Source organism: Diorhabda sublineata, chromosome X (assembly GCF_026230105.1).
Source record: "Diorhabda sublineata isolate icDioSubl1.1 chromosome X, icDioSubl1.1, whole genome shotgun sequence".
NCBI classification, from domain to species: domain Eukaryota; kingdom Metazoa; phylum Arthropoda; class Insecta; order Coleoptera; family Chrysomelidae; genus Diorhabda; species Diorhabda sublineata.
The window spans coordinates 20,119,231-20,143,416 of record NC_079485.1 but is presented as its reverse complement, the minus strand read 5'-3'; the positions used below and the strand labels follow the sequence as shown (position 1 = coordinate 20,143,416).

At 29.2% G+C, this 24,186-nt stretch overlaps 1 protein-coding gene across 1 annotated transcript; it reads left to right on the top strand.

Moving 5' to 3' along the window:
• The first annotated feature begins 1,927 nt into the window (after positions 1–1,927).
• Positions 1,928–23,106, top strand: LOC130451512 (inosine-5'-monophosphate dehydrogenase). The gene is made up of 9 exons (XM_056790570.1): positions 1,928–2,252; positions 2,467–2,576; positions 2,895–2,943; positions 3,001–3,102; positions 4,558–5,221; positions 11,412–11,651; positions 11,934–12,090; positions 17,499–17,642; positions 18,362–23,106. Exons 1-9 carry the CDS (start codon positions 2,223–2,225, stop codon positions 18,465–18,467), a joined length of 1,602 nt encoding a protein of 533 aa, XP_056646548.1. The 5' UTR covers positions 1,928–2,222; the 3' UTR covers positions 18,468–23,106.
• Positions 23,107–24,186: the final 1,080 nt, after the last annotated feature.

The following is a 24,186-nucleotide window of genomic DNA, read 5'->3' as shown; positions in this document are numbered from 1 at the left end:
AAGCCATTTTAAAAGAATTATGCAGAAGTGTTACAGTACGCTGGTTGTCGCATGTTTATTAAGATTTTTTTCCTGATCAATTTTAAAGCAGCCATCGCGTATTTCACAGATTTAAAATTTGTGAGAATTGATTGATTATTGTGCTGTGAGTTACTGTAGATTTCCAAAAAATTACGTTGGATGGAGTCACTTCTTCGATTGGCTAATTTTGCTTTTTTGATATACACTGACAGCACAATCAATTATGTTGATTTCATTATCAAATAATAAACTCTATCATGCAATCAATTCTACCCTTTTTTTCTAACTAAAAGTGTTAAGTCATCGTTGAAACTATACCACAACGGAAGTAGATCTAATTCACTTTTTTTCGAGATCTGGAAATTGGTAGTAATGTAGCTGCAGGGGAACCAATGCTATAGATATTTAACGTTGAGTTGTCGGAGTTAGCTCATGGAAGGGATTTTCGTTTTGAGGTGAGTAATTGTGTGCTGAGTAAATTCATATAACATTTTGAGATGAGCCCGTATTGTTGGCAAGGTGAGCAAATTTCTTATTTTGAGTTGTTGCCATATTGATGAATAATTTTCGAATTTTAAGTGTTTTGTTGAGTCATATTTTAAACGCTTAAATATTATTTCTTTAAAAACCTACCTAAATCAAATTCTTTTGGTATTAGCTATAAGCATCTACAAATTATTTTTTTTGTCGCCTTTGAATTTAATGGATTTGTCCAAAGCCCAAAGTAAACTTCCACCTAAGATCAAACCTCCATCAAGATCGTCGTCTTGAACAAATAGACCCTCAAGGTGCTGTAGTTTCTGAAACTGTTTCCGAAAATCCCAGGATCGAAAAAAAGCAAAAAGAGGGTACACAAACCAACAAAGTGGAAAACGAATGTCGTAAAAAGCCAAGAAATTCAGGCAAAGCGTACTAATATGTGTCTAAGTCAAAGAAAACCAATTCTCAAGCCCTTAGGTCTAAGGCTGGGTTTTATTCCATTTAATCCATCCATATCCGAGGCATTTTATTGGTGTTTCGTAACAATGTCTTTATAGAAGATAGGGTCTTTAGCCCTATGCTCAACTCCCAACCTGAATGGAGGGTCTTATCTACTTGTGGTCAGCGGGTCCAACGGACCTAGCCGGCAGGACTGCCTTGACAGATGCACCGACCGTTCCCCTATCCGCCACCTTGGGGACGCTCCGTATACGCCGAAGTAGGACAGCGCACGGAAATCAATATATCGCTCAAGCTAATTATAAATAATACAGATTTCTATTGCATCTTAAATATCGTGTTACTCATCAAAAGAGAGCTAAGAACTTAATTCAATAAAACAGGCTCAACTCAAAATAAAAAAATGTATATATAAACATTGGTTAGTAATAAGGAAACAACTCAGCAAATCCAATTTTCACCCCAATATATGAGAAACACATGCTGTAACATACTTGTTCTAGCACCAATCTCCTAAACAACGTTATTTTTCAATATCAACATATTATGAAGGGATCAAATTAACATCTCTTTTTCTGAAGGGATTACAAAGAAAATACAATATCTTTCATTTCCAAACCTATTGCTTACGAATGAAAAACATTTTTCTAGAGTACAAGAAAATTACAAAATTTTTAGGTTTTATCATTAATTAAAAAAATAAATAAATAAATAAAACTTAATTTTAGTAACTGCCTCTCGGATGGGGTGAGCGGATGCAATTTTTCTATATAAAAAATCTCCTCAATTTTTTCCATGAATTTTATACGCCCTGTATATATGACTCTATTTATTGAACTGAGTATTATAATTTTTATGGGGAAATCGGGAAAATCTAGATTTTATATTACATCATATCGTCAAAATAATACTCCTTATCACAAATGTTTTCAATTTTATTTCAACAAAATCGTAAAGATGGTTGTCTAAATGGGAATGACCTTACTAAATTTTAACACGCAACTACTGATTGGTGTGGGAAGATGATGATACGATAGGCCGATGCAAATGAAGCTTTAATAGTGCGGCTTGTTGCTTATATTGTTTCTAAGGAACAAATAAGTTTTCTTAATTTTGTAATACTTGATATTTTTCTCGTTTAATTTTTATAGCGTGAGAGTGAGTGGCTATAAACACAATCAACATAATAGCTGCTGTTATTGATTTTTTCATTCCCTAACCTGCCTTTTCCACCACGTGGGATATACTTTCCTTATTTTTAAATGGTTAAAAACCAGGAAAATCACTCAAATGTAAGTATGCAGTTGAAAAAAATCGATAATACCTAAGTACGTAACTCTCAATATACGAAGACCTACTAATTTCTTTTAATTACATTAGCAAATAATGCGTACACCGATACTATCTGATTGATATTATAGCATATTTTATGAAGGTTAACGGCACGTTGTTGCAAATTACTATTGATAATAATTTAGCAATTATTTTTATTATAAATGCTTGTAGAATATGGGTGACCAGAATCATAATTCTAATAATAGTACAGTTGACATGGATCTTGAAGATGGTCTTTGTGCCTTTGAGTTGATGAATAAAGGCAATGGTCTTACATATAAGTAAGTAAAAACATAATTATATACACAATATCCAACACAACGTAGAATACTAGACTAACTAAAAGAATACTATGTTTTAATAGACTTCAGAAAATAAAGTAATTCAAATAATTTATATTTTATTTAACAATTTTTTATTTTTAAATTTAGATTTACAGGTAAATGTAATTATAATTACACTTTAAGGGTATCTATCATATTTGAATTGAATAAATAAACAGTTATCACATTATTATTTAATAGAATCTGTTGGAATTTGTATAACTTGTATAATTTAAAAATCTTTGGTTGAGTAATATTTTCTTTATTTTTTTACAGTGATTTTATTATTCTGCCAGGTTATATAGATTTTCCACCATCGGAAGTTGTGAGTTCATATCAATAATCATTTAAATGATATTTCTTAACTATATATTTTTTCCAGGATCTTTCTAGTCGTCTTACGAAAAAAATCACTCTTAAAGCACCATTTGTTTCATCCCCAATGGATACAGTCACAGAAGCTGACATGGCCATAGCCATGGCTGTAAGTAATATTTGAATGTGTACTATAACTGATATAATAACCTATTCTTTAATTTTTTAATACAACATTTAACATCTGATAAATATCACTTTCATAAATCTGGTGTTTGTTATGTATTATTCATATAATATGCAGATAAATCAGATAATATATATGATTTATAATTTGGTCCTAACCATCTCAGTCTTTCACATTTTACAAACATAGTTGTTGTGGGTTGGATTACTGTAATAGAAAAATCAAGAAGATATTTTTTTCTTTCATAATTGATTCCAAACAATAGTTTGGATTGGCTATTCCAAGCAATGTCTCTTTATAGTGTCCAGGACCTGTGTGAAGTTATCCACGATTTCAATCAAGAATATTTTTTTACAGAATAAATTTAACTTTGGCAAAAAATGTTAATAGAGGAGACATATAATGACAATATAATAGGTTATATAATTTTACTACCATTAATTGAAGATTAATTGGATAAAAAAATTTAACACATGTTTTTGTACATATTTCATGATTCTAAACTAAAAACCAAAAAAATAAGGAAAAATTATTCAACTATTGTGAAAGTTCATCTTATTAGAAAATAATTGACCAAAAATTGTGATGTAAGTATTTTTAATAACTGTGTGTATTTTTCATAAAGCCGAAAAACATTTGGGGGCTATGATAGCAAAACAAATGATGCGCGTCAGTGATCACACCTAAAGTTCATGAACTTATTTGGCGTTATAAAAATACTTACATCACAATTTTTAGTTAATAGATTTTTCAATTAATCAAGTATCATCGTTCGTAACAATTGAAGAAAATTTGAAAACATAAACTTCATGAATTTTTTTGGCGTTATGAAAAATATTTACATCACAATTTTTGGTCACTTTTTTTCTAATTAGGTGAGCTTTGTAATAGTTAAATAATTTCCTTTCATTTTTTGTGTCTTCAGTTCAGAAAATCCTATAATATGTACAAAAACACATGTTTATAATATTTCAACAATTGAAATCCGTGGAATACTTTACTCAAGAGTGTCCAGGATGTTCCATAATGCCAAGTCAGATCAAACTTGCTCATTTGATAAGCAGGTACACATTGTTAACAACCACAACAAATTAGACTTTCCATATTTGCATTGTTCATTCTAGTAACCATTGGTAGGATTGCAAGTAGTTCAGTATGGTAAATGTCCACTGTGATTTACAGTATCGATGCACCCATGTTGGTTAGACATCAAAGTATTATACAAGGAGGGAAAGTTTGAATTGAGGATATATCCTAGCTGTTTGGAAGCTTGTCATTGTGGTATTTTGTGGTAATTTATTTGGATCATAATGTATTCAATTGATAATTTACACCTTACTAATTGTGTAACTGTCATATAAACTTCAACAGTCCTATAAACAATGCTACAAATTCATATCAGCTTTCTGTTTATATTAGGATTCGTTTTTTTTGTAGTTGTGTGGTGGCATAGGAATAATTCATCACAATTGCCTTCCATCGTACCAAGCCAATGAAGTATTAAAAGTGAAAAAGTATAAACATGGTTTCATCCATGACCCAGTAGTTCTTTGCCCAACAAACACTGTATCTGATGTACTTAAAGTAAAAAGTGAGCATGGCTTTTGTGGAATTCCTATTACAGAAAATGGAAAATTAGGAGGAAAATTAGTTGGAATAGTAACTTCAAGGGATATTGATTTTTTGGATGACACCAACTTTCAGAGTATTAAACTAGAACAAATAATGACAAAACTAGAAAATTTAGTGACTGCACAATCCGGGGTCACACTAACAGAAGCCAACCATATTCTAGAAAAAAGTAAAAAAGGAAAATTGCCGATTGTAAATGCGCAAGGTTGTCTGATTGCTCTTATGGCTAGAACTGACTTGAAGAAAGCCAAGAGCTATCCTATTGCATCCAAAGATGACAATAAACAGCTTATTGTTGGTGCAGCATTAGGAACCCGAGAGGAAGATAAGGCTAGGCTAGCACTTTTAGCTCAAGCAGGAGTTGATGTGGTAGTACTGGATTCTTCACAAGGAAACTCAATCTACCAGATAGAAATGATCAAGTACATTAAAAGTAATTTTCCCAATTTGCAAATTATTGCAGGAAATGGTAAGTTTTTCAACTTGTATCACAAAATTTATATATTTTACATGTATTATTACTTGTAATGGATCATCCTATATATTTACAATCTATTAATAACTGGGTTTGAAAAATAACACACTTATCAGCTGCAAATTCTTTAATGCCTTCAATTGGTTTTTATAATAAGTAACAACAGGATTCTTGTCTATTGATTCAATAGAAATGTATGATTAACATTATACTAATTCCAAATATTTATTTTTGTCAATTTGTTATAGTAAACGTATTTTCTATGTACTATATTGAAATAACAGAATACATTAAAGATGTTTTTTGCTGTTTCGTGTTTATAGTTATAATTTCTGATCATTGATGTGATTTACAAATTGCAAAATATTATGTCATCAATTTATCTTGAGTGTTTTCAATGAAGAAATATGTGATGCAAATATTATTTATACTTCTTTCAAACCATTTATTGGTGACGAAAATTGTTTTTTGTATTCTAGAATCAAGTGCAACAATAATTCACATTTAATAACTGTTTGAAAAGTATGATTGTAATCAGAATTTTTGTTATTACAAAATGACCTCTTTCTAATTGTAATTGGTGAATATTGATTAAAGATGTGTTCTATTAATAGTGTAATAATTAATAAATAGATTTATCAGTTTTATGTTGAAATAATCATCCAAATAGGCTACTGACAAATATCTCACAAAAGATATTTACTTATGTAATTTTTCAGCAGTTGAAACTAAATAGATTCATGTTTATAATATATGGGGTATCTTAATTTATTTTAAAAAATAGCTTTATTTAAGGAAACTGTTTCAGTCATATAATTTGTCAAAAATCGTCATTGACTCATTCTTGATTATTTTCAATTATAGTAATTGGTTGATACATTGTTATGTATGTTAAAAATCTTTATTCACAAAAACGCTTAACAATTTTACAAATGATACATGAATTCAATTAATCCCAACAAAATTTATTAAAATGGTGTTTACATCAACTTTTTATATTGAAATAAATGCTGAGTATTCAGAATAATAAGAATAAACAAAGTTATTTATCTGGTTATTTCTTCTTTCTTCAATTTCAAATTCTCCTTCCTTTTTTTGTTCAATATTCTGCTTTTTTGAAAATTTTTTTTTGAATTTTTGTGTTAACCAAAATATCAAAATAACTATATAAATTATTATCATTATTGAAAATAATCCAATTGTCGTATGGCTTTGTGGATTTTGTATCTTTTGAATTGCTTTTATGTTTTTCGCAATTTTATCTATTTCATAGTTTTTCAAAATCGATTTTACTTAAATTTGATAACTTATATATTTGACTGTTTAATAATTCAAAATATAATTTTGGCAAAATTGTTGAATTTTTTAAATTTGGGTATTAATTGAAAAGATTTCATTTTCCATTTGAATTCTACAATTTTTTGGAATCATGATAATTGATGGTTTCTTATTTACAAGTGACGTTCTGAAGCACATTTAGATAACTCTTTTGTTTCTGAATTTGGAATCACTAAAATTTCATTATTGGTCACTCGTTCGATAATAGTTTTCTGAAGGTTCACATCTCTAACATAACAGTTTGTAAGAGAGCAGCCATTTAACAGTTCTATAGTATAATTGTTTTTCAATTTAAATTTTTCTTCTAAAATTAGGCATTCTTCTTTTATTAAAATCACTTCTGGAATCTTGACCAAGTAGGGTTGTGAAGGAATAAATATTTTTTAATTTTGGATAACAATATAAATGGAAACATTCAGTAGTTTTAGATTTTAATATAGGTATATGGACAAAAAAAATTATAGATAATATGTGAAAATATTTCTGAACCTTGGAATTTGTTCTTCTTTATAAATAGTTTGTAAATATTGTATCATTTCTAAAATTTATAAAGTTACCAAACTATGAATTGGATTTAATTTAGAAAATTTAATTGCGTTTTCAATATTATCAATTAGTGTAAGTAAGTTTTGACTATCCAGATTAATTTAAGTTATTATTTTGTTTTCCAATGTTATATGAAATTTTTCTAAATTATTTTGAAGTTTTTGTTGGTTAAGTCATAAAATCGTTATCGATTTGTTATAATGATCATTTAAAGTTTTATGTAAAGATATTTGCATATTTACTTCTTGAATTATTTGTTTTTGATTTTGTAGAAAAATATTTATTGCATTATCGTATCTGAATCAAGAGTTCCAAAAAGCCATTTATCTATTTTTCCTACAGCATTTATTAATCCTGACCTAATATGCGGGTAAATATTTTCCGATATTTTATCTAAAGTTTTTGATTAAAATTTTTATTCTATCTTTTGTTCATCCAGGTTATCGTATGAAATAGGGTTTGTTGAGTTTGCTTCTTTTAAGCTATGTCTTAAACTATAAAAATATTGTTGCAAATTTTCTATCTTGCTTATTAATTTCTCTTAAATCTATATAATATATAAATATATATATACTTAGAAGGTAATCTTAGTTAATTGGTAATTATATGTTTGGGTAATTTGTACATTTTCTGGTTTGCTCTTATGGTAAAATGTTGGAAGTATTATCAGCGTTGCCAATTTAATTTTTCTGTAACAATTTTTCTGAATGATTTTTTGTTTTCTGTTCCTTTAACTGTTTCTAAAATTATGCCCGACTCTTTTGATATTTCGGCTTTTTTAAATTTAGGTAATTTTGTTCGAATATATGGTATATGTTGATTTGAATATGAGAGCTCTATTTTTATTATTAGTATTTCTTTTACTTCAGCATTTTTATCTCTAATTTATCAAATAATAATTTTGAGGTATCTTTGTGATTTTGAATATAATGAGATATTACCAAAAGATCATTTAAATCAAAAGGGTCTGGGTTATTTATGTGTCCTTTAATTATTTCAAGAGGTGTGAATAAGTAACGGAATGAATTGAGTTATTATATGAAAGAATTGAATATTTTATGAGTTGATCAGGTGTTAAATCTTTGTTAGTTTCTCTAAGGCTTCGAAAAAGTTCAATTAAACTGGAATGGAATTTTTGGACAGGGGAATTAGAGTTACTATTTTTTGCAGTGATATAGTGCAATTTAATTTTATATAATTTACAAAAATCGTCGTTATTTTCAAATTCTGAATCTCAATCACACGATAAGTTATTTACAACAGAAACAACAGTTTTACTTGAAATAGGATAAGCTTGACTATAAAGTGATAATTCATCTATTATTGTTAAATATGAATGATTCGCCATTTAAAAAACATCGATATGTATATGATCAAATGGTATATTGGCTGGGGATAACTTAAATTTAATTACTGAATGATTTCTATTATACTTGTTATTTTGGCATATTCACAATTATTAACAAAATTTTCTATATCTTCTGTACTTCTTTATGAATATATGGATTTTATATGTACTGGAGTTGTATCTGTCGTTTCAATTGAATGTTATATTTTTGACGCAAACGTTATGGGTTACCCGGTTTTAGAAAAACATCAGAAATTTTTTTACATAATTTAATTATATTACTTTTTTGTTCTGAATTCATATAATCTGTTCTGATGAATTTACTTATATCTGTTTTTTGTATTTTTTTAATTGTATTGCGTTAATTAAGGGTTTCATTTATACTACATTAACTATAATTTTTTGTTTTGTTTTCTTTTTTTTACTTTAGTTAAATGGACAAAATTATGAATTTCATTATTAAATTTCTTATATATTCTAATTAATAATTTTTTTATTATTCTAGTTTCTAAACGTATCTGTTCTATTTGTTGTTTATAAATCTTATCTATTCTTATAACATAATAAAAAAAGTTATTAATAAAATCCATTTTATCACTCGATTTTATACCACTTCTAAGAATAATATATATGCTTCCAAGATACTTCTTCTATTCTCTTTTCATTTGCTATCGCATTAAATTTTTGATTAAAATATTTTAGACTTATTATTCTTATCAAATTCTTTGTTAATTGTTTCTCATTTCCATCTTCTAACAAACATATTATTTTGATTCTGTATATTTAACATATTTGTATTTAATTCAGATTCTATAATATAACATTCCTTCTCTAATATTCCATTATCCATTTTTATTACTTAATTTATATCCTTTCCTTCAATTGTTATATCTTTAATCATTTCAATTATTTTTCTATCTAATTCTATTGCATTTGCTTTTACTTCAATTTCAGTATAATTTTCTTTTTAATTCATTTAATCTTGTATACTGTAATTCCACGTCTAACTTTCTTCTATCAAATAATTCTATGTTTAACTCTCATGTTGTATCACTATTCGTTTCTTTCTCCATTAGAATCTTTTATTTCAATAATATACCATGATCTTGTTCTAATTATTCGTTTCTTTCTTTATAATGATTTTATTTCCATTCGTTCGTTTTTATGAATTTTTCAATGTAACATTTATTCCAATTATTTTTTTTAGGCTCTTTTCTAAAATTTCTAGATTGTTTTTCCTATTTTCTTCATATCCAACAAGATTTTCGAAGACATCTACTATTTCTTTCTTTTTATCATCATAATCTTTATTATATAATTCTTCTGATGTGAAATTTGGTTGATGATTTTGTCTTTGGAAATATCTTTTATTATTATTTTTATGTCTGGTATATCATTGAAATTTCTTGATGTCGTAGATATCGGTTCTGGTTTGGGTAGTTTGTGCATAGGTATTTGATTTGCTCGGCAAACATTTTTCCTTGGACCAAACACCTGTGCATTGGTCGGATAATTGTGACGTTGTTGTGGTTATTATAATCATTATTATATTGATTATAATTTTTACTTCGTAGATAATTAAATTGGTTTCTGTTATTATAATTGTTATTATTATAATATTGATAATGATATAGATAATTGTTTGATGATTTATCATTATTATATTGACTATTGTGAGAATTTCTTATTGGATATAAATTTGATTTAAAATTATTATTATTCGAAATTTAGGCTCATAAAATTGGCCATAAAGTTTCTCGAATTCATAAACATAGGCATTTGCGTCTTCTACAGAGTTAGGCTTATTCAAATACATATTATTTCTTATTGTTCCTGATCATCTTGTTATAAAGGTGTTCAGTGCAGTTTTCTCTTTTCTGTTCTAGTCAATCCTTGTAAAATACAGGCCGAGTCCTATTTCTTGTCCCTCGTAGATCGTAGGTGTTCGCACTGCGTATTATAATACGAAATCGAGTTTTTTATCGCTATAAAGCGTAGAAAATTCACGACCGCACGAATGTGACTGCGCCAATTAAGGATTTCACTCCCAAAACTCAATTTTTATAAAAACTTTATTTCCTAAAACACGTTACAATTTTACAAATATTGAATGAACTTAATCTCAATAATTGAATTAACAAAATTCATTAAAATGGTATTTACAACTTCTATTTATGTTGAAATAAATGCTGAGTAAGTATTTACGAAATATGATGTTTTAATTTTAAAATCGTTTGGATTTTAAATATATGCTATAATACACCAATTGAAGCATTTAAAATTATTTATTATTTAGATTATATAAACTTGAAAACTATGAAATATTTCTTCATATACCACATTGATGACTTATCTGATAATGTGTTGAAATAAAAATATTTTGCATAGATGTTAAAAAGGCAACATAAAATTGTCCCTATGATGGTCTGGTGCTTTGTTAATAATCATTTCTAATGCTAATTTCATTGGTGTCGCTTAATCTAGAAAGGCAATTCTAATTGTATAATGGGAGTTTCATTAGTTCATTTCTTGTGTCAAGGGAATCCCATCATCGATGAGAGAAAACCACTTGAATTTATTTTCATGTGTGTTAATTTTGTACAACATGTTTGAGGTTGTGTATCCAACTAGACACCTTTTTCTTGACTTTCAAATTGCAAAAGCCCAAAAGATTATATAAGAGAAAAACTCGCAATCACCTAAAAGAAGACAGAAATCACAAACGACTAAAACTTGATAGGCCAAAAGATTCATAATAGAAGGAAAGATGGAGAAAACAATATCGGAATTAACTACCCAATCAATAAAATAAATTTTAATTAGTCTCATCAAGCTATTTATTTAAAAATAAATATTGTATATTTTTCACATTAACTTACATTATTATGTATTATCTTTATGTTTACATTCAATTAGAAACTTTATATCACTTCACGTTTTCTTCTATTGTAGTTGTTACACGAAAACAAGCTAAAAATCTAATAGATGCTGGAGCAGATGGTTTGAGAGTCGGAATGGGTAGCGGAAGTATTTGTATAACACAAGAAGTGATGGCTGTAGGAAGACCTCAAGCTACAGCTGTTTATAAGGTCAGCCAGTATGCTAAACATTTTGGAGTACCCATTATTGCTGATGGAGGTATTCAATCCATAGGCCATATTACTAAAGCACTTGCTCTTGGTGCTTCAACAGGTATGATTGATTCTGCTGTCGATTTGCCTCAATGTTACGTTCTAGTGGCCTATCCTCAGATTTACTTGCTTCAATAAAGCGAGCATCTGTTTCAGGGTTGTTGTCAGATCATTTTATAGTGTAGTTTTGGAAATCTGTATTGAAGTTTTAAAAATGAAGCCTATATGTCTTTGTTGCCTTTTTTAAAATTTTTACTTCATTGTAGTTTTCATTTCCAAGTTAAATTCGTAACTGTTATAAAATCTCCGAAATTTTAGAAATTTAAACTATTCTTATTTTTAGTCATGATGGGGTCCTTGTTAGCTGGTACCTCAGAAGCTCCTGGTGAATACTTCTTTTCTGATGGCGTGAGACTTAAAAAATATCGAGGAATGGGAAGCATAGAGGCTATGGACAGAAAAGATGCCATGGGATCAGCTATGAACAGATATTTCCATAAGTAAGCATCTTTACTTGAATAAAATTCAAATGAATTTTAGTGAATAATTTATTTGTTAGACAGAATAATAATTCTTCACGGCTTTTATTTGCTTTAGAGATTACTTTTGATTTATTTTCCTGTAATTTTTGATTTAAATTCGAGTATAAAATTTTCATTTTATCTTTATGATTTTGTATATAATTATTAACTACTTGTTGATCAATTTCTATATCGAAAGGTGTGTTACTGTTTATGTGTCCGGTAATTATTTTGTTTGGTTTCAATTTTGTTGCAGAATGAACGCTATTATTATAGGCTAATAATGCGTAAAGTATTTTATTTTCAATAGTCTCATTTTTAAAATCTTTTTGATTATTCAAAACTCTGATGTGTTCAATAATCGTAGTGTGGAATCAATCAGCAATTCCATTCGATTCTGGGTGTTGGGAACTTATGAAATGAATTTTAATTTTATGCGTTTCTAATAGTTCTTTTACAACAGAATTTTTTAACTAGGTTCCATTGTACGAAATTATTTGTTCTGGTATACAGTGGTGAGTAAAATATTTAATTAGACTATGAGCTACCTCTATTCCTTGTCTAGATTTTAATTCATACATTTGACCATATTTGGAAAATGAATCTATTATCGTAAGAAATTTTTATTTTCTAAGGTTATCGTGTCTAAATGCAAAATTTGGAAAGGTTTAGTGGCTGTGGGGGTAACATTTAAAAATGGTTTTATTGGTTTTCTATCATATTTGCTTAACTGGCAAACTTCACATTCGTTTATATAAGTTTGTATAGACGCTCTTTGATTTGGCCAGTAATACAAAGCTTTTAATTGATTTTCAGTTTCATCTAGTCCTCTATGATAAGTCTTCCTTTCGTGGTAATTTTGAATTACTTCTTTAATTTCATTTAAAGGAACATCTATTAATTTTTTATTACATTTAACAATGTCAATTTGAGAATCTTGAAAGTGATTTTGTAGAACGACACTGAATTTTTCATAAATTGGGTCTTCGAAATAAATAAAATATTTAGTTTTTGGTACTATGTATTCCTTCACGAAATTAATGACATCCTGCTCAAAATTGTTTTTAGATAATTGAACAACAATCCTTTGTTTATTTTCATATAGTTTCATAATAGTAGGTACGGCTGGTACGAAATTTACTTCCGAAAATATTAATTGATTTTTACCAACATTTATCGCTGAATCTGAAATTGGTATACCAATTACAGGATTTTCCTCATTTGTATGAACAGTTATATCTTCGTCGTCATTCTCATTATTATTACTTTCGTTATCTGTTTCAACTATTAGCGATACATTATCGTCGGGAGTTGATGACAGTTTTTTATTAAATTTGTCCATATAAACTAATAATGTTTTTGGAATATTGAGGCTCTTGTAATTTAGTTTCGTTGACATTTATTTGAATTCGGGATAAACAATCGCTATTGGTATTTAAAGCACCCTTTTTGTATACGATATCATAATCATATTCCTCAAGTTTCAAGCGCCATCTAACAAGTTTTGAACTTGGATCTTTAAGTGAGAATAACTGATCGTTTATGATCGGAAACTATTGTAAATTTTCTGTCAAAAAGATAGGGGCGGAAGTATTTGGTTGCCCAAACTATGGCAAGAAGTTCTTTCTCGATTACAGAATAGTTGCATTCTGAATCATTTAGGGTTCTGCTAGCGTAAGCCACAGGTAAATCAGAGCCTATTTTGCCTTGACTTAGAACAGCACCTAAAGCATAATTGCTAGCGTCTGTGGTAAGGTTAAAGGGTTTTGTAAAATCTGGATATTGAAGTATTGGTTCATTCATCAACAGATTTTTACACATTTCAAAGCATTCGACGTAATCTGAATCGTTTACATTAATAATTGCATCTTTTTTCAGTCTAATAGTTAATGGTTTAGTTAATTTTGAAAAATCTTTTATAAATTTTCGGTAATACCCTAGGAGTCCAAGGAAACCTTTTAATTGTTTTGAATTTTTTGGTATTGGAAATTTTTGAATTGCTAAAATTTTATCTGGGTTCGGTTTTACACCTTCTGGCGTGACAATATGTCCCAGATATGCTACTTCTTTTCGCAAGAATTCGCATTTATCAATTTGTAATTTAAAATTAGACTCTCTTAATCTATTGAATACTTCTTTTAAATTTGAGATGTGTTCCTATAAACTGGTACTGAACACAATTATATCATCAAGGTACACCAAACATTTTTCGTTCTGTATACCCATTAGGATATTGTCCATGACCCTTTGAAAGGTTGCAGGCGCTCCTTTCAGACCCATAGGCATGCGCACATATTCATAGTGCCCATTTTCTACATTAAAGGCTGTTTTCGGAATATCATCCTCAGCCATTTCGATCTGATGGAAACCAGAAGCGAGATCTAATGTTGTAAAATATTGACAACGTCCAAGCTTATCTAGTAACGTTGTAATATCTGGCAATGGATATCGATCTCCAATTGTGATCTCATTCAGTTTTCGATAGTCAACAACGAGTCGAAACTTCGGCTTTTGAGAAGCATCTAGCTTCTTTGGGAATATCCAAATGTTGCTAGACCATGGAGAATTGGATGGTCTAATAATATTATCACTTAACATTTTTCGTATTTGATTTTGAATTTCCGTTCGGTGAATCTCAGGATACCTGTATGATTTTGAATAAATAGGTATTTCATTAGAAGTTTTAATGTGATGTTTTATTTTACTTGTGAAGGTGAGCTGATTTCCTTCAACATGAAAAATATCACTATACTCTTGAATTAATTTTAATACAGATTGTTTCTCTTCGGAATTCATGTGTTCAGTTCTAATTTCCGAAACATCAAATTTAACATTTTCACAATAAATTTCATTAAAATTTGGGTTGAGGGTTTGTTCGTATTCATCGAATGTCTCAACACTAATAGAAGGGCTTAAATCTACTCGAAAGTTGGATTCTGAAGGATTTAAAATTGTACATAAAGCTATATTATTTTCAACTTTTGTTAAACATTCAGGGATTTCTAATTTCCCAATTCGTGTATATGGTATAATTACATTACCATTTTTTACATTTTCAATATTTAATTTAATTACTTGTTCACAACGTGGAGGCACTACTATACAATTCGTGGATCCAGTTTTAATATCAAAGTAATTCAATTTAATTTGACTATAAGGAGTCATAAGCAAATTATTATTTAAATCGATAATTGCATTAAGTATTTTTAAATTATCCAATCCTAACAAACAATCAAAATGATCGTGAAATTTGAAAACGCAATATTCTAAATTTAGCGGTTTCCTATAATTAAACATTTTAGGGATTGGAATGAGTGTGCAGAAATTTTGTTGACTGCTACCGAAGGCAGATTTTACATGGAAGGGTTTTTTGACAAAGGATTTTTTGAAATATTTCTCAGCAACTGCTGGTGTCACAAAGGATCTTGTGCTACCAGTATCAATTAAAACTTTAAGATTTTGTTCTGGAAAAATTATATAGGGTAACACGCTTTCTGAATTATTTAAGTTTAACAATTCGATAATGTTTGGTTTGGTTCCGAGGCTGGTGTCTCTAAAAAATTATCGGATTCATTTTGAGGGGGTCTAGATGTATTTCTTGTAGACATACTCATTGGAGTTGGATTTGGAAATCTTTGGTTCTGATTGGGTTTTAAGACGTTTTGACTATTATTAGAAAAGTTTGTATTATTCCTATTAGAAGGGATATAGGAAGTTGATGGACGATTTTGCGGGTTTGATGCGGAATTTCAATTAGTATATTGTTAATTCTGCATAAAATTTTGCCTAGGAGGTGGTTGCCTATATGCCACATTATTTTGGAAAGTGGTTTTATTTTTATGTGAATTATTTTGCGTATTCAAGGATGAAAAAACATTTTTCGGATGATTATTGTGGGTCATATAAACTTGAAAATCATTTGTAAGAACATTTAAAGCAATATTCAAATTTTCTGGATTTTTCGTACGCATTAATGTGCCTAAAGGTTCTTTTAAACCGCGTAGCAATACTCTGAGAGCCAAATTTTTAAAGTAATTACCCAAAATTAAATGTTCATTAACATTAGAATGTGTCGTGAGATAAGAAATTTGAAGATTTAATAAATGTTGAATTCTATTATAAAATTCGAAAGGCGTTTCATTACCTTGTTTCATTTCTGAAAGTTCTATATTTAAAGTGTAAATATCTCTTTTGTCAGCGTAAGTATTAAGAAGTGCATCTTTTAGATTTTCCCAAGTTCTTATCGTACAAGATGGCTGCTTCACCTTTTATTTTTGCTAAAATGCTGGACATCAAATATTCATTTTGAAAATCCCCTACATCCACAGTATTATAAAACTTACTTACTAATTTCTCCGAAATTTCTATAAACCTAGGAAGTAATGCATTGTTTCCATCAAATTCGGGTATCATATCAAGATACTCTTTTTTTAAAATAGGTATTTGTGGAGTAGCCATTTTATCAAAATTATTCGTAGAAAAGAGTTTTGGTGATGCTAAGTTAAATTTTATTTTAGTATTAACAGAGTTTGAGCCTGAATTTGAGTTATTTGAATCAGAATTTGAGTCAGAATCGTCAGATGTGTCAAGTAAATGATTAATATTTCCTCTATATGACATTAAAAACACTTACAGCAATAGAATGAAGATCCTTTCCATTGGCTCGGACTGCACAGGAACAACCAATATCCTCTTGATTCTTCCGGTTTCTAGCACAACACAGATCTTCTAGTTGAGTTACTCAGTTCGCCCAACTAAGAGTTCCAATAATTTAACTTTACTTGTTCGAATAGTCAACAAATCGTAGAAACGAACCGAATGTTATATGCTTTAACTTTCGATTTACTAATCCTATAGTAATCCTAAATACAAAAGAATTACAATTATTGTATCCCAAGATGCAATTTCTATCGCAAATTCTTTCTCCTATTTTATATCATTCATCTTTTCAAAAAGAGCTTAAATTTAATATCTAACTTCTACCTACGGAAATGCCACAGAATTCTATTGCAACCGCGAATTTTACAGAATTCTGACTCCATAGCTTTTCTGGCTTGTTCATATACATCACATTGGTGGTAATATTCTTAATTATAGATATGAAGGATCTGTTGAAGATACTATAATGTGATGTATATGAACAAGCCAGAAAAGCTATGGAGTCAGAATTCTGTAAAATTATAAATATATATATATATATATATATATATATATATATATATATATATATATATATATATATATATATATATATAGATAATGATTAAAATTAGGTAAAAATGTAAAAAATATTTTTTAGCAAAATATTAAATATTTTATTTATGTAAATTTATGTAAATAGACCTACAATCATAATTGATAAAAAGATCTATTGAATTTATTTTTAGCGAGGTAGATAAATTGAAAGTAGCCCAAGGAGTTAGTGGCAGTATTGTTGACAAAGGATCAGTATTGCGGTTTGTACCTTACCTACAGTGTGGGATTAAACATGGATGTCAAGATATTGGTGTGAAATCACTAAATGAACTGAGGTATGTAATCATTTTCCAATATATTGATGTATCCAGAACTCTTTTTTTTTAAATATCCCACACTATTTCAGCCATGAAAATGAATATGTATGATCTGATCATTACTTAGCGAAGCTGCCTTTGTATGAATAATAAAGAAATCTTGTTTTTAGTGGAATTAGATTTTCTCTTGCTTTTTCCAGTCACATTTTTCATGTTGATTTGTTTTATTATGCATAAACATGGGTTAAAGAAAGTGAGTGAATTGTTTCTTTCCGAGAATTTTCTTCCTCATTTATTTGATACACTCAAGATTTTTTTTATTTTCTTAGTAATGATGTGGATAAATAGTGGATAGTGGATAAATACAGAAGACCCAAAACATTATCTACAGAACTTAATTTATTAGATGGTGTGTCGAGTTTTTGAATTTTAAAGTGGGACTTCCCTATTGCATTGTTCATTGCAGAATCCAAGTTAATACCTTGAACTAACTTGATTTTTAGTATATTTTCTACAGTTTAACTAGAAAGATACAAATCTTTTTCCAAAATCGTCAAGAATGTTGCTACTTATCAACCAAAATCATTTATTAATATTATTACTCATGGGAGTTTTGGTAGTTGGCGACATTCTATATTTTCTGAGATGAGATTTCATAATGAGTATTTATTTACTTTGTTCTTAAACTTGTAGGTTTGTAATCAACTCAACTTAAAATTTCTTGATCATTTTTTCAGGGAGTGGATGTCTACTGGTAAACTTCGTTTTGAACTCAGGACACATTCTGCTCAAGCAGAAGGAAATGTTCACAGTCTATTCTCATATGAAAAGAGACTGTTTTAAAATTTAATCAATAAATGACGGCTTATGCAGCCTTTATTTATATCCATTTGATTATGAGATTATGTTTTATATTGTTTAAAAAAAAATCTCTTAAACAGTAAGTTTTGATTCAAAAAAAAAAAAATTCGCTCAAATGCGATATAATCATTCGAAAGTTATGGGGATTGCACCATTAAAATTATTTGAAAATATTTTAAAAGCTGATGTCATTTTATGATCATTTTTATAAATTTTGATACAGGGTGTTACTTTTTGTACATATTGATTACAAGTTGTGCTAAATAAACGTATTTTGTGCCAAAGGTGAACATTTGATAACTGTTATTTAAACAAGACATTATTACTCTAATGTGAATATTGTTATAAGTGGAGCTTACATGGAGGCAAGAAAACTTGACAATTGCGAGTAATATAAAGTAATACGTGATTTTAGAGAAGAATATAGAAACTTAAAGTTGGAATATCTATCTCATAAAAAGTCGGAGAACCCGTGAAATATAAATCCGAGGGGAAAACTAGTACCAATAAAATCGCTATTCATAGTCACCTGTCGTGAGTTTGACAAATTTTAAGAGATGAGAATTTTTTAAATATGTCTCACTTTTTATTGGGTTGCTCTTATCATCTTATTATATGTTGAAGAAATAACAAGAGATAATAATAATACCTTATAGGCTATGTATATACTGGAGACTTGACTTCAGGTGAAAGAGATAAAAAAAAATTCAGAACAAGTTGCTAGTAATAGTATGGCTGTTAAAGGAACACAAGTCAATAGTGGACAATGATAGAGCAGATATGTGAGATGTTTGAAAAGATGATAGAAGAAATCACAAAATTGAAAACAAATAAACTGGATATCTCATAAAGAAAAATGGAGAAATGAAGAAAGAACCTGGAGCAGAGTTGAAAAAAAATATTGTATTGACAGGAATTTAAGTGTGGCAGTAATGTATTGGAAGGAAAAGGAAAAATTATGTATACATTTTGATACCACGAAATGGCGAATATTCATTGAAATATGATTCCACCGTGACTTGTAATGACAGAAGATTTTCACTGAAAAAATTATATTATTATGCATTATGTTAGTATTATCCTCATAATTTTCTCTGACAAAGAGAGGAAAGTTGGAAATTTCAAACAATTTTTAACGTTTACTGGTTTTGAATATAGGATACAGATGACAAACTTATGCAGTTCAACTACAATATTTTAGACGACAGAAAGGATGGACATTTGAATTTAATTACTGATTTATCTTTGCAGTAGTACAATTTCAGTCTTTCTTTTCTTGCACATTATTGTTATAATTAATTCGAAGAAGTCTTTATTTAAGCTTTTAAAGTTGTACTCTTATTTTCTTTTAGATTTTTTATGCACATGCTGATTTTTTATGTTACTAATATTTATTCATCCACTAAGGAATAGCTTTTTAATTTCAAACAGTTCCATAGGAATTTGTATATGTCTTGATTGATTATATTAGAAAGTGGTTCTTATAGTTATAGTAGAAGTTACTAAATTATCAGATAACTGAATTTTTTATTATAACTAATGCTAGTACATTAGTTATACAGTGAATGACCGAATTATTATAGAAAAACAAGTTTCAATGTAAAAGACAAATCTAAATGCCAACTGCTCAATATAAGAATACAATTTTAAACAATACATTATTTTTTTAATACTGAACTGAACTGGACCAAGTAAGGAAACTATGTATTTGAAAAATTTCATGGAATCATTGACTCTACAACGGCAATTATAGTCTACAACTATGTTAGTATTGATATCTTTATGTTGGTTGGGTACAATGAACAAGTGAGACAAATTACATATTTCTCCCGAACGCAGAAATGAGAGAGAAATGTGTCATTTTCTCACGCATTTCATTGTACCTCTAGAGATATGTTGTTTTTATGTCTGAAAAGTTGAACAGTTTACAGCCGGTAGAAAAAAATGATTCATGTACATTTTCATCACCAGCTAATTTTTACTCACTGGCCTGTGTTGTGGACGTACTTCATCAATTATATTTTCCCATATTGGAACAAACGTTATCAAATAAATAAAACAAGTAATCACCAAATAAAAGCCATTTAAAAACAAAAAATTTCGCGATTAATTTGACCTGTTCAATACCTCTTGAAAAATTGTGAAAGTAAACAAAACTTAATGTATTTGTTAGCTCCTTACATCCTCACAAAACCATTTGTTGTCCATAGATTTGACCTGATACATATATATTTATATAACCTGTATATAAAATTTTATACCAAACAAATAGTATATCAAAAACACTTGGAATTACAAAGAAAAAAATTTAAAGTATAAAAATTCTTAATGAATATGTATTTATTGCGTTAGATGTAATTTCTTTATATACAAATATTCCTATCCATTGTGAAAAATATGTTACTAAAAAAATAGGACAAAATTGAAAAATATACAGAAATACCTCAAAACGAATTTATAAAAGCTATAGAACTTATACTTCCAACAACGTACTTCAAATATGAAAATGAAATATATAAACAAATTGGTTGTGCCATGGGTTGATGTGTTATTGGTTTTCTTGAGTACTTGATTGCTTTGCAGATGGAGTGATCTTATCGGTTAAGGTTTCTTAAGTAGGGAGTAGCTAATGATTGCATAATTTGAGCTATTTGATATTTATTGGGGATGCACTGAGAGTTACTATGATTTGAGAATAATCCGAAGAAAGGTCGTAGTTATTAAAAATTGTGGATTTTATTAATATTGATGTGCCAGCGTGTGCCGTGTTGTCTGGATGGTTGGTGTAATACAAGTTGTAGTTATATCTATAAAGTTGGTAGAACATGTTTCTAAATTCGTCTAAAAGTTTAGTGAGTGTATTGACAGTATTTTCCTCTGGTACTAACTTTGTTGTTTGGCCCCCCACTGCATGTGCATAGTTGGTTTGGTGAAGAGAGTTGTTTTGTGATGTGGTTTGTTGTGTTTGGATTGGGTACTGGTTGGTTAGGTTAGGCTATTGTTCTGGTAAAATTGAGAAAATTCGCATCCCTTGTAGTTGGCTGGGTGAGCCACCACATGAGCACATGTTGCTGGAGTACCCGTGCTTTTTTTTACATACCTTAGTATCATGTGAGCGTCCACATTTTACGCACACAAACGGTCGATTATTTTGTTCTGTAGTCCCTTTATTTCATATATGTCCTTGTTATTTAAGCTGGTTCCAGGTCCATGAAAAACATGTTTAGTGGTTCTTTGGTTTGTCTATGTTTAATGTTAACATTTCTGACTTTGTGGTTCATGCCCTCTAGATCTGTTTTTATGTCGTTTGGGTTCTGTGGTGTGATGGAGATATTTGATAACTACTCTGTAGGCCCCGCTTTCTTTGTGTTGGTAGGTATGGTGAACTATGTTTTTATCATATAATTGGCTAATGTTCTTTAAATCTGTGCAGTTGTGGTGGTTATTTTAATTACATTGTCTGCCAAAGGTTTCGTATGGTATTGATCTTGGTTAGGATTTCTTAAATGCTAGTTTCCATGCCCGAATTAACTTTTACTTCATATTTTGTTACTGTTTTCAAGTTCCTCTTCATGATTTGCAAGAGTGCTATATCTGTTGCTCAGTGCAACATTAGTCTTGGTAATGGTTTTTTTCTTTTGACACTTACAATTTGCCACGGGTTGTTATTGGAGTATTCCATTTCGTCTTCAGAGGAGATCGTGCGGACTATTTGTATGCTGTTTTGAGTAATCGGGTGATTGAAATGGCTTTGATTTGGGGGAGCATGATTATTGTCTGTTGGGAATGTTGAAATTTGTGCGAAACCCTTGTAGTGTAGTGGTATGCTTGGCTTTTTATTGGTGCAAAGTTTGGTGATTTATGCGTATATGCATGATGACTCTTGCATTTGTGGGTTACCCTGTATAAATATTGGCTGTCCGTTGTTATTAAATTCAGCGAGGTTCCCTTGTGTGCACATATTTATTTTTATAGTTTTTTGGTATTGTTTTTATCGCAAGAAACTCACATTTCGATATGATATAGAAACTTATCTTTATATAGAAATTTATATATAAATTCATTATCTTTTATCTATTATTCAAAAAAAGGCCTTTATTTTCAACAATTGCTTAAATAATAAAAAAAAGATCAATGATAATAAGTTTGGCTTACAGATCTATCTAAATATCAGTACCTGATTTTAGATGCTTAGTTATTCAAAAAATGCATTGAAAGAAAATAATTGTCAGGAAAAATGATGAACAACAAATTCCAGAAAACGATAAACATATATTATAACCAATTGCGAAAGTAAACATCAAAATATAAAACATTTTTTCTTGCCACATGTACAAGGACTTCTAGTATTAGGATAAGTCAAAAAGGTCAAAATACATTATTCAAATATTTCACTACATTAAAATCTAAAATACCAAAAACTAAAGAAATAAAATTATATATCAAGTGCTTGTACTAATTGTGACGCAGTCTACGTAGGGCAGACATTTTAGTACTTGGAAAATATACTAAAAGATCATTAATACGATGGAAAATATGAAGCTGCATTAACGAATCACGAAATAACAAGAACAAGAAGAAATAAATTAACTTATAAGATTCAAAAATTCTTGTAACGGAATCAAATCCACGAAAAAGGGAATTTTTAGAAATTGCATTCATAAGAACAAGAATGCTACCGCTATCGATGATAAAAAGACCTAAATAATTTAAGTAAAATTTACAGCTGTTTTGTAAATTTCTTCAATATCTTACACCATATATATAAATATATATTCATTATTCGAAATGTTGGTTTGCTGTTCTTTAAAGGAGAAAACAACTACTTTCCTGGCTAATACCACGAAGAATATTGAATTACATCTTCTCCGAAGAACGTGATGTCATCGACAACCCGCCGAAATTGACATCCCTAATTGCTCGCAATTATAAGGAGAGGGGTCGTAACCACTGATTAGTTTCGATGTTGTATATATATATATATATATATATATATATATATATATATATATATATATATATATATGTCTTTATCGTTATCGGGCATTATGTTGTCCCAGCACTTCTGCAAGACTTCAGAAGAAACCTTCTCCCAAGCATTGCATAGCAGACATACTGCATCTTTTAGGTTAAGAGTTTTTAATAACGCTGTGTTCGTTACTTAATAAAATGTGTGCTAAAAGTTTTTTTCGGTAAAATAATTTTATTAGTCTGATAGCATTTTGATCCATCGGCTGCAAAAGTGCTATACAATTTGGTGGGAGGAATTAGCAGAGGATTTGTATTCAACAGGAATGTCTGCGTTTTTAAATGCTCGTGGATTTTTTCTCTTTCCCATCACTAGCATCTTTAGTTGTGACCCATCTGCATTGCAACAAGCTAAAAATATTACCCGTTCTTTGCTTATTTATCGACCTGGTGCGGTCTTCTCTTCTGAACGAACTAGCGTTTTTTCCGGAAACATTTTCCGATTCGTCTGCGTTGTATATTTTTAAATCTCTTTAAATGTAGTCAAAAAAGGATTGACGACACTTTGATCGTTGGATAGTTTTTCCCCGCACACTTTTAAAGCACGCAGACTTTGCCTTTTTTGAACGTTACAAATCCAGCCCCTGCTAGCTCTGAAATGATCATTTCCATATGTTTCGGTATAAAACTGTTTTGCTATAGCAGATAAAATTTCATAGAAAAATTGATGATG

What these genes read in the sequence shown, in the direction of transcription:
- LOC130451512 (XM_056790570.1), top strand. Translation starts at nt 2,223, where the DNA reads ATGGTTAAAAACCAGGAAAATCACTCAAAT. An exon ending in ACCAGGAAAATCACTCAAAT is followed by an intron (nt 2,253 to 2,466) that starts GTAAGTATGCAG and finishes AAATGCTTGTAG; the next exon opens with AATATGGGTGACCAGAATCA. An exon ending in AAATCACTAAATGAACTGAG is followed by an intron (nt 17,643 to 18,361) that starts GTATGTAATCAT and finishes TCATTTTTTCAG; the next exon opens with GGAGTGGATGTCTACTGGTA.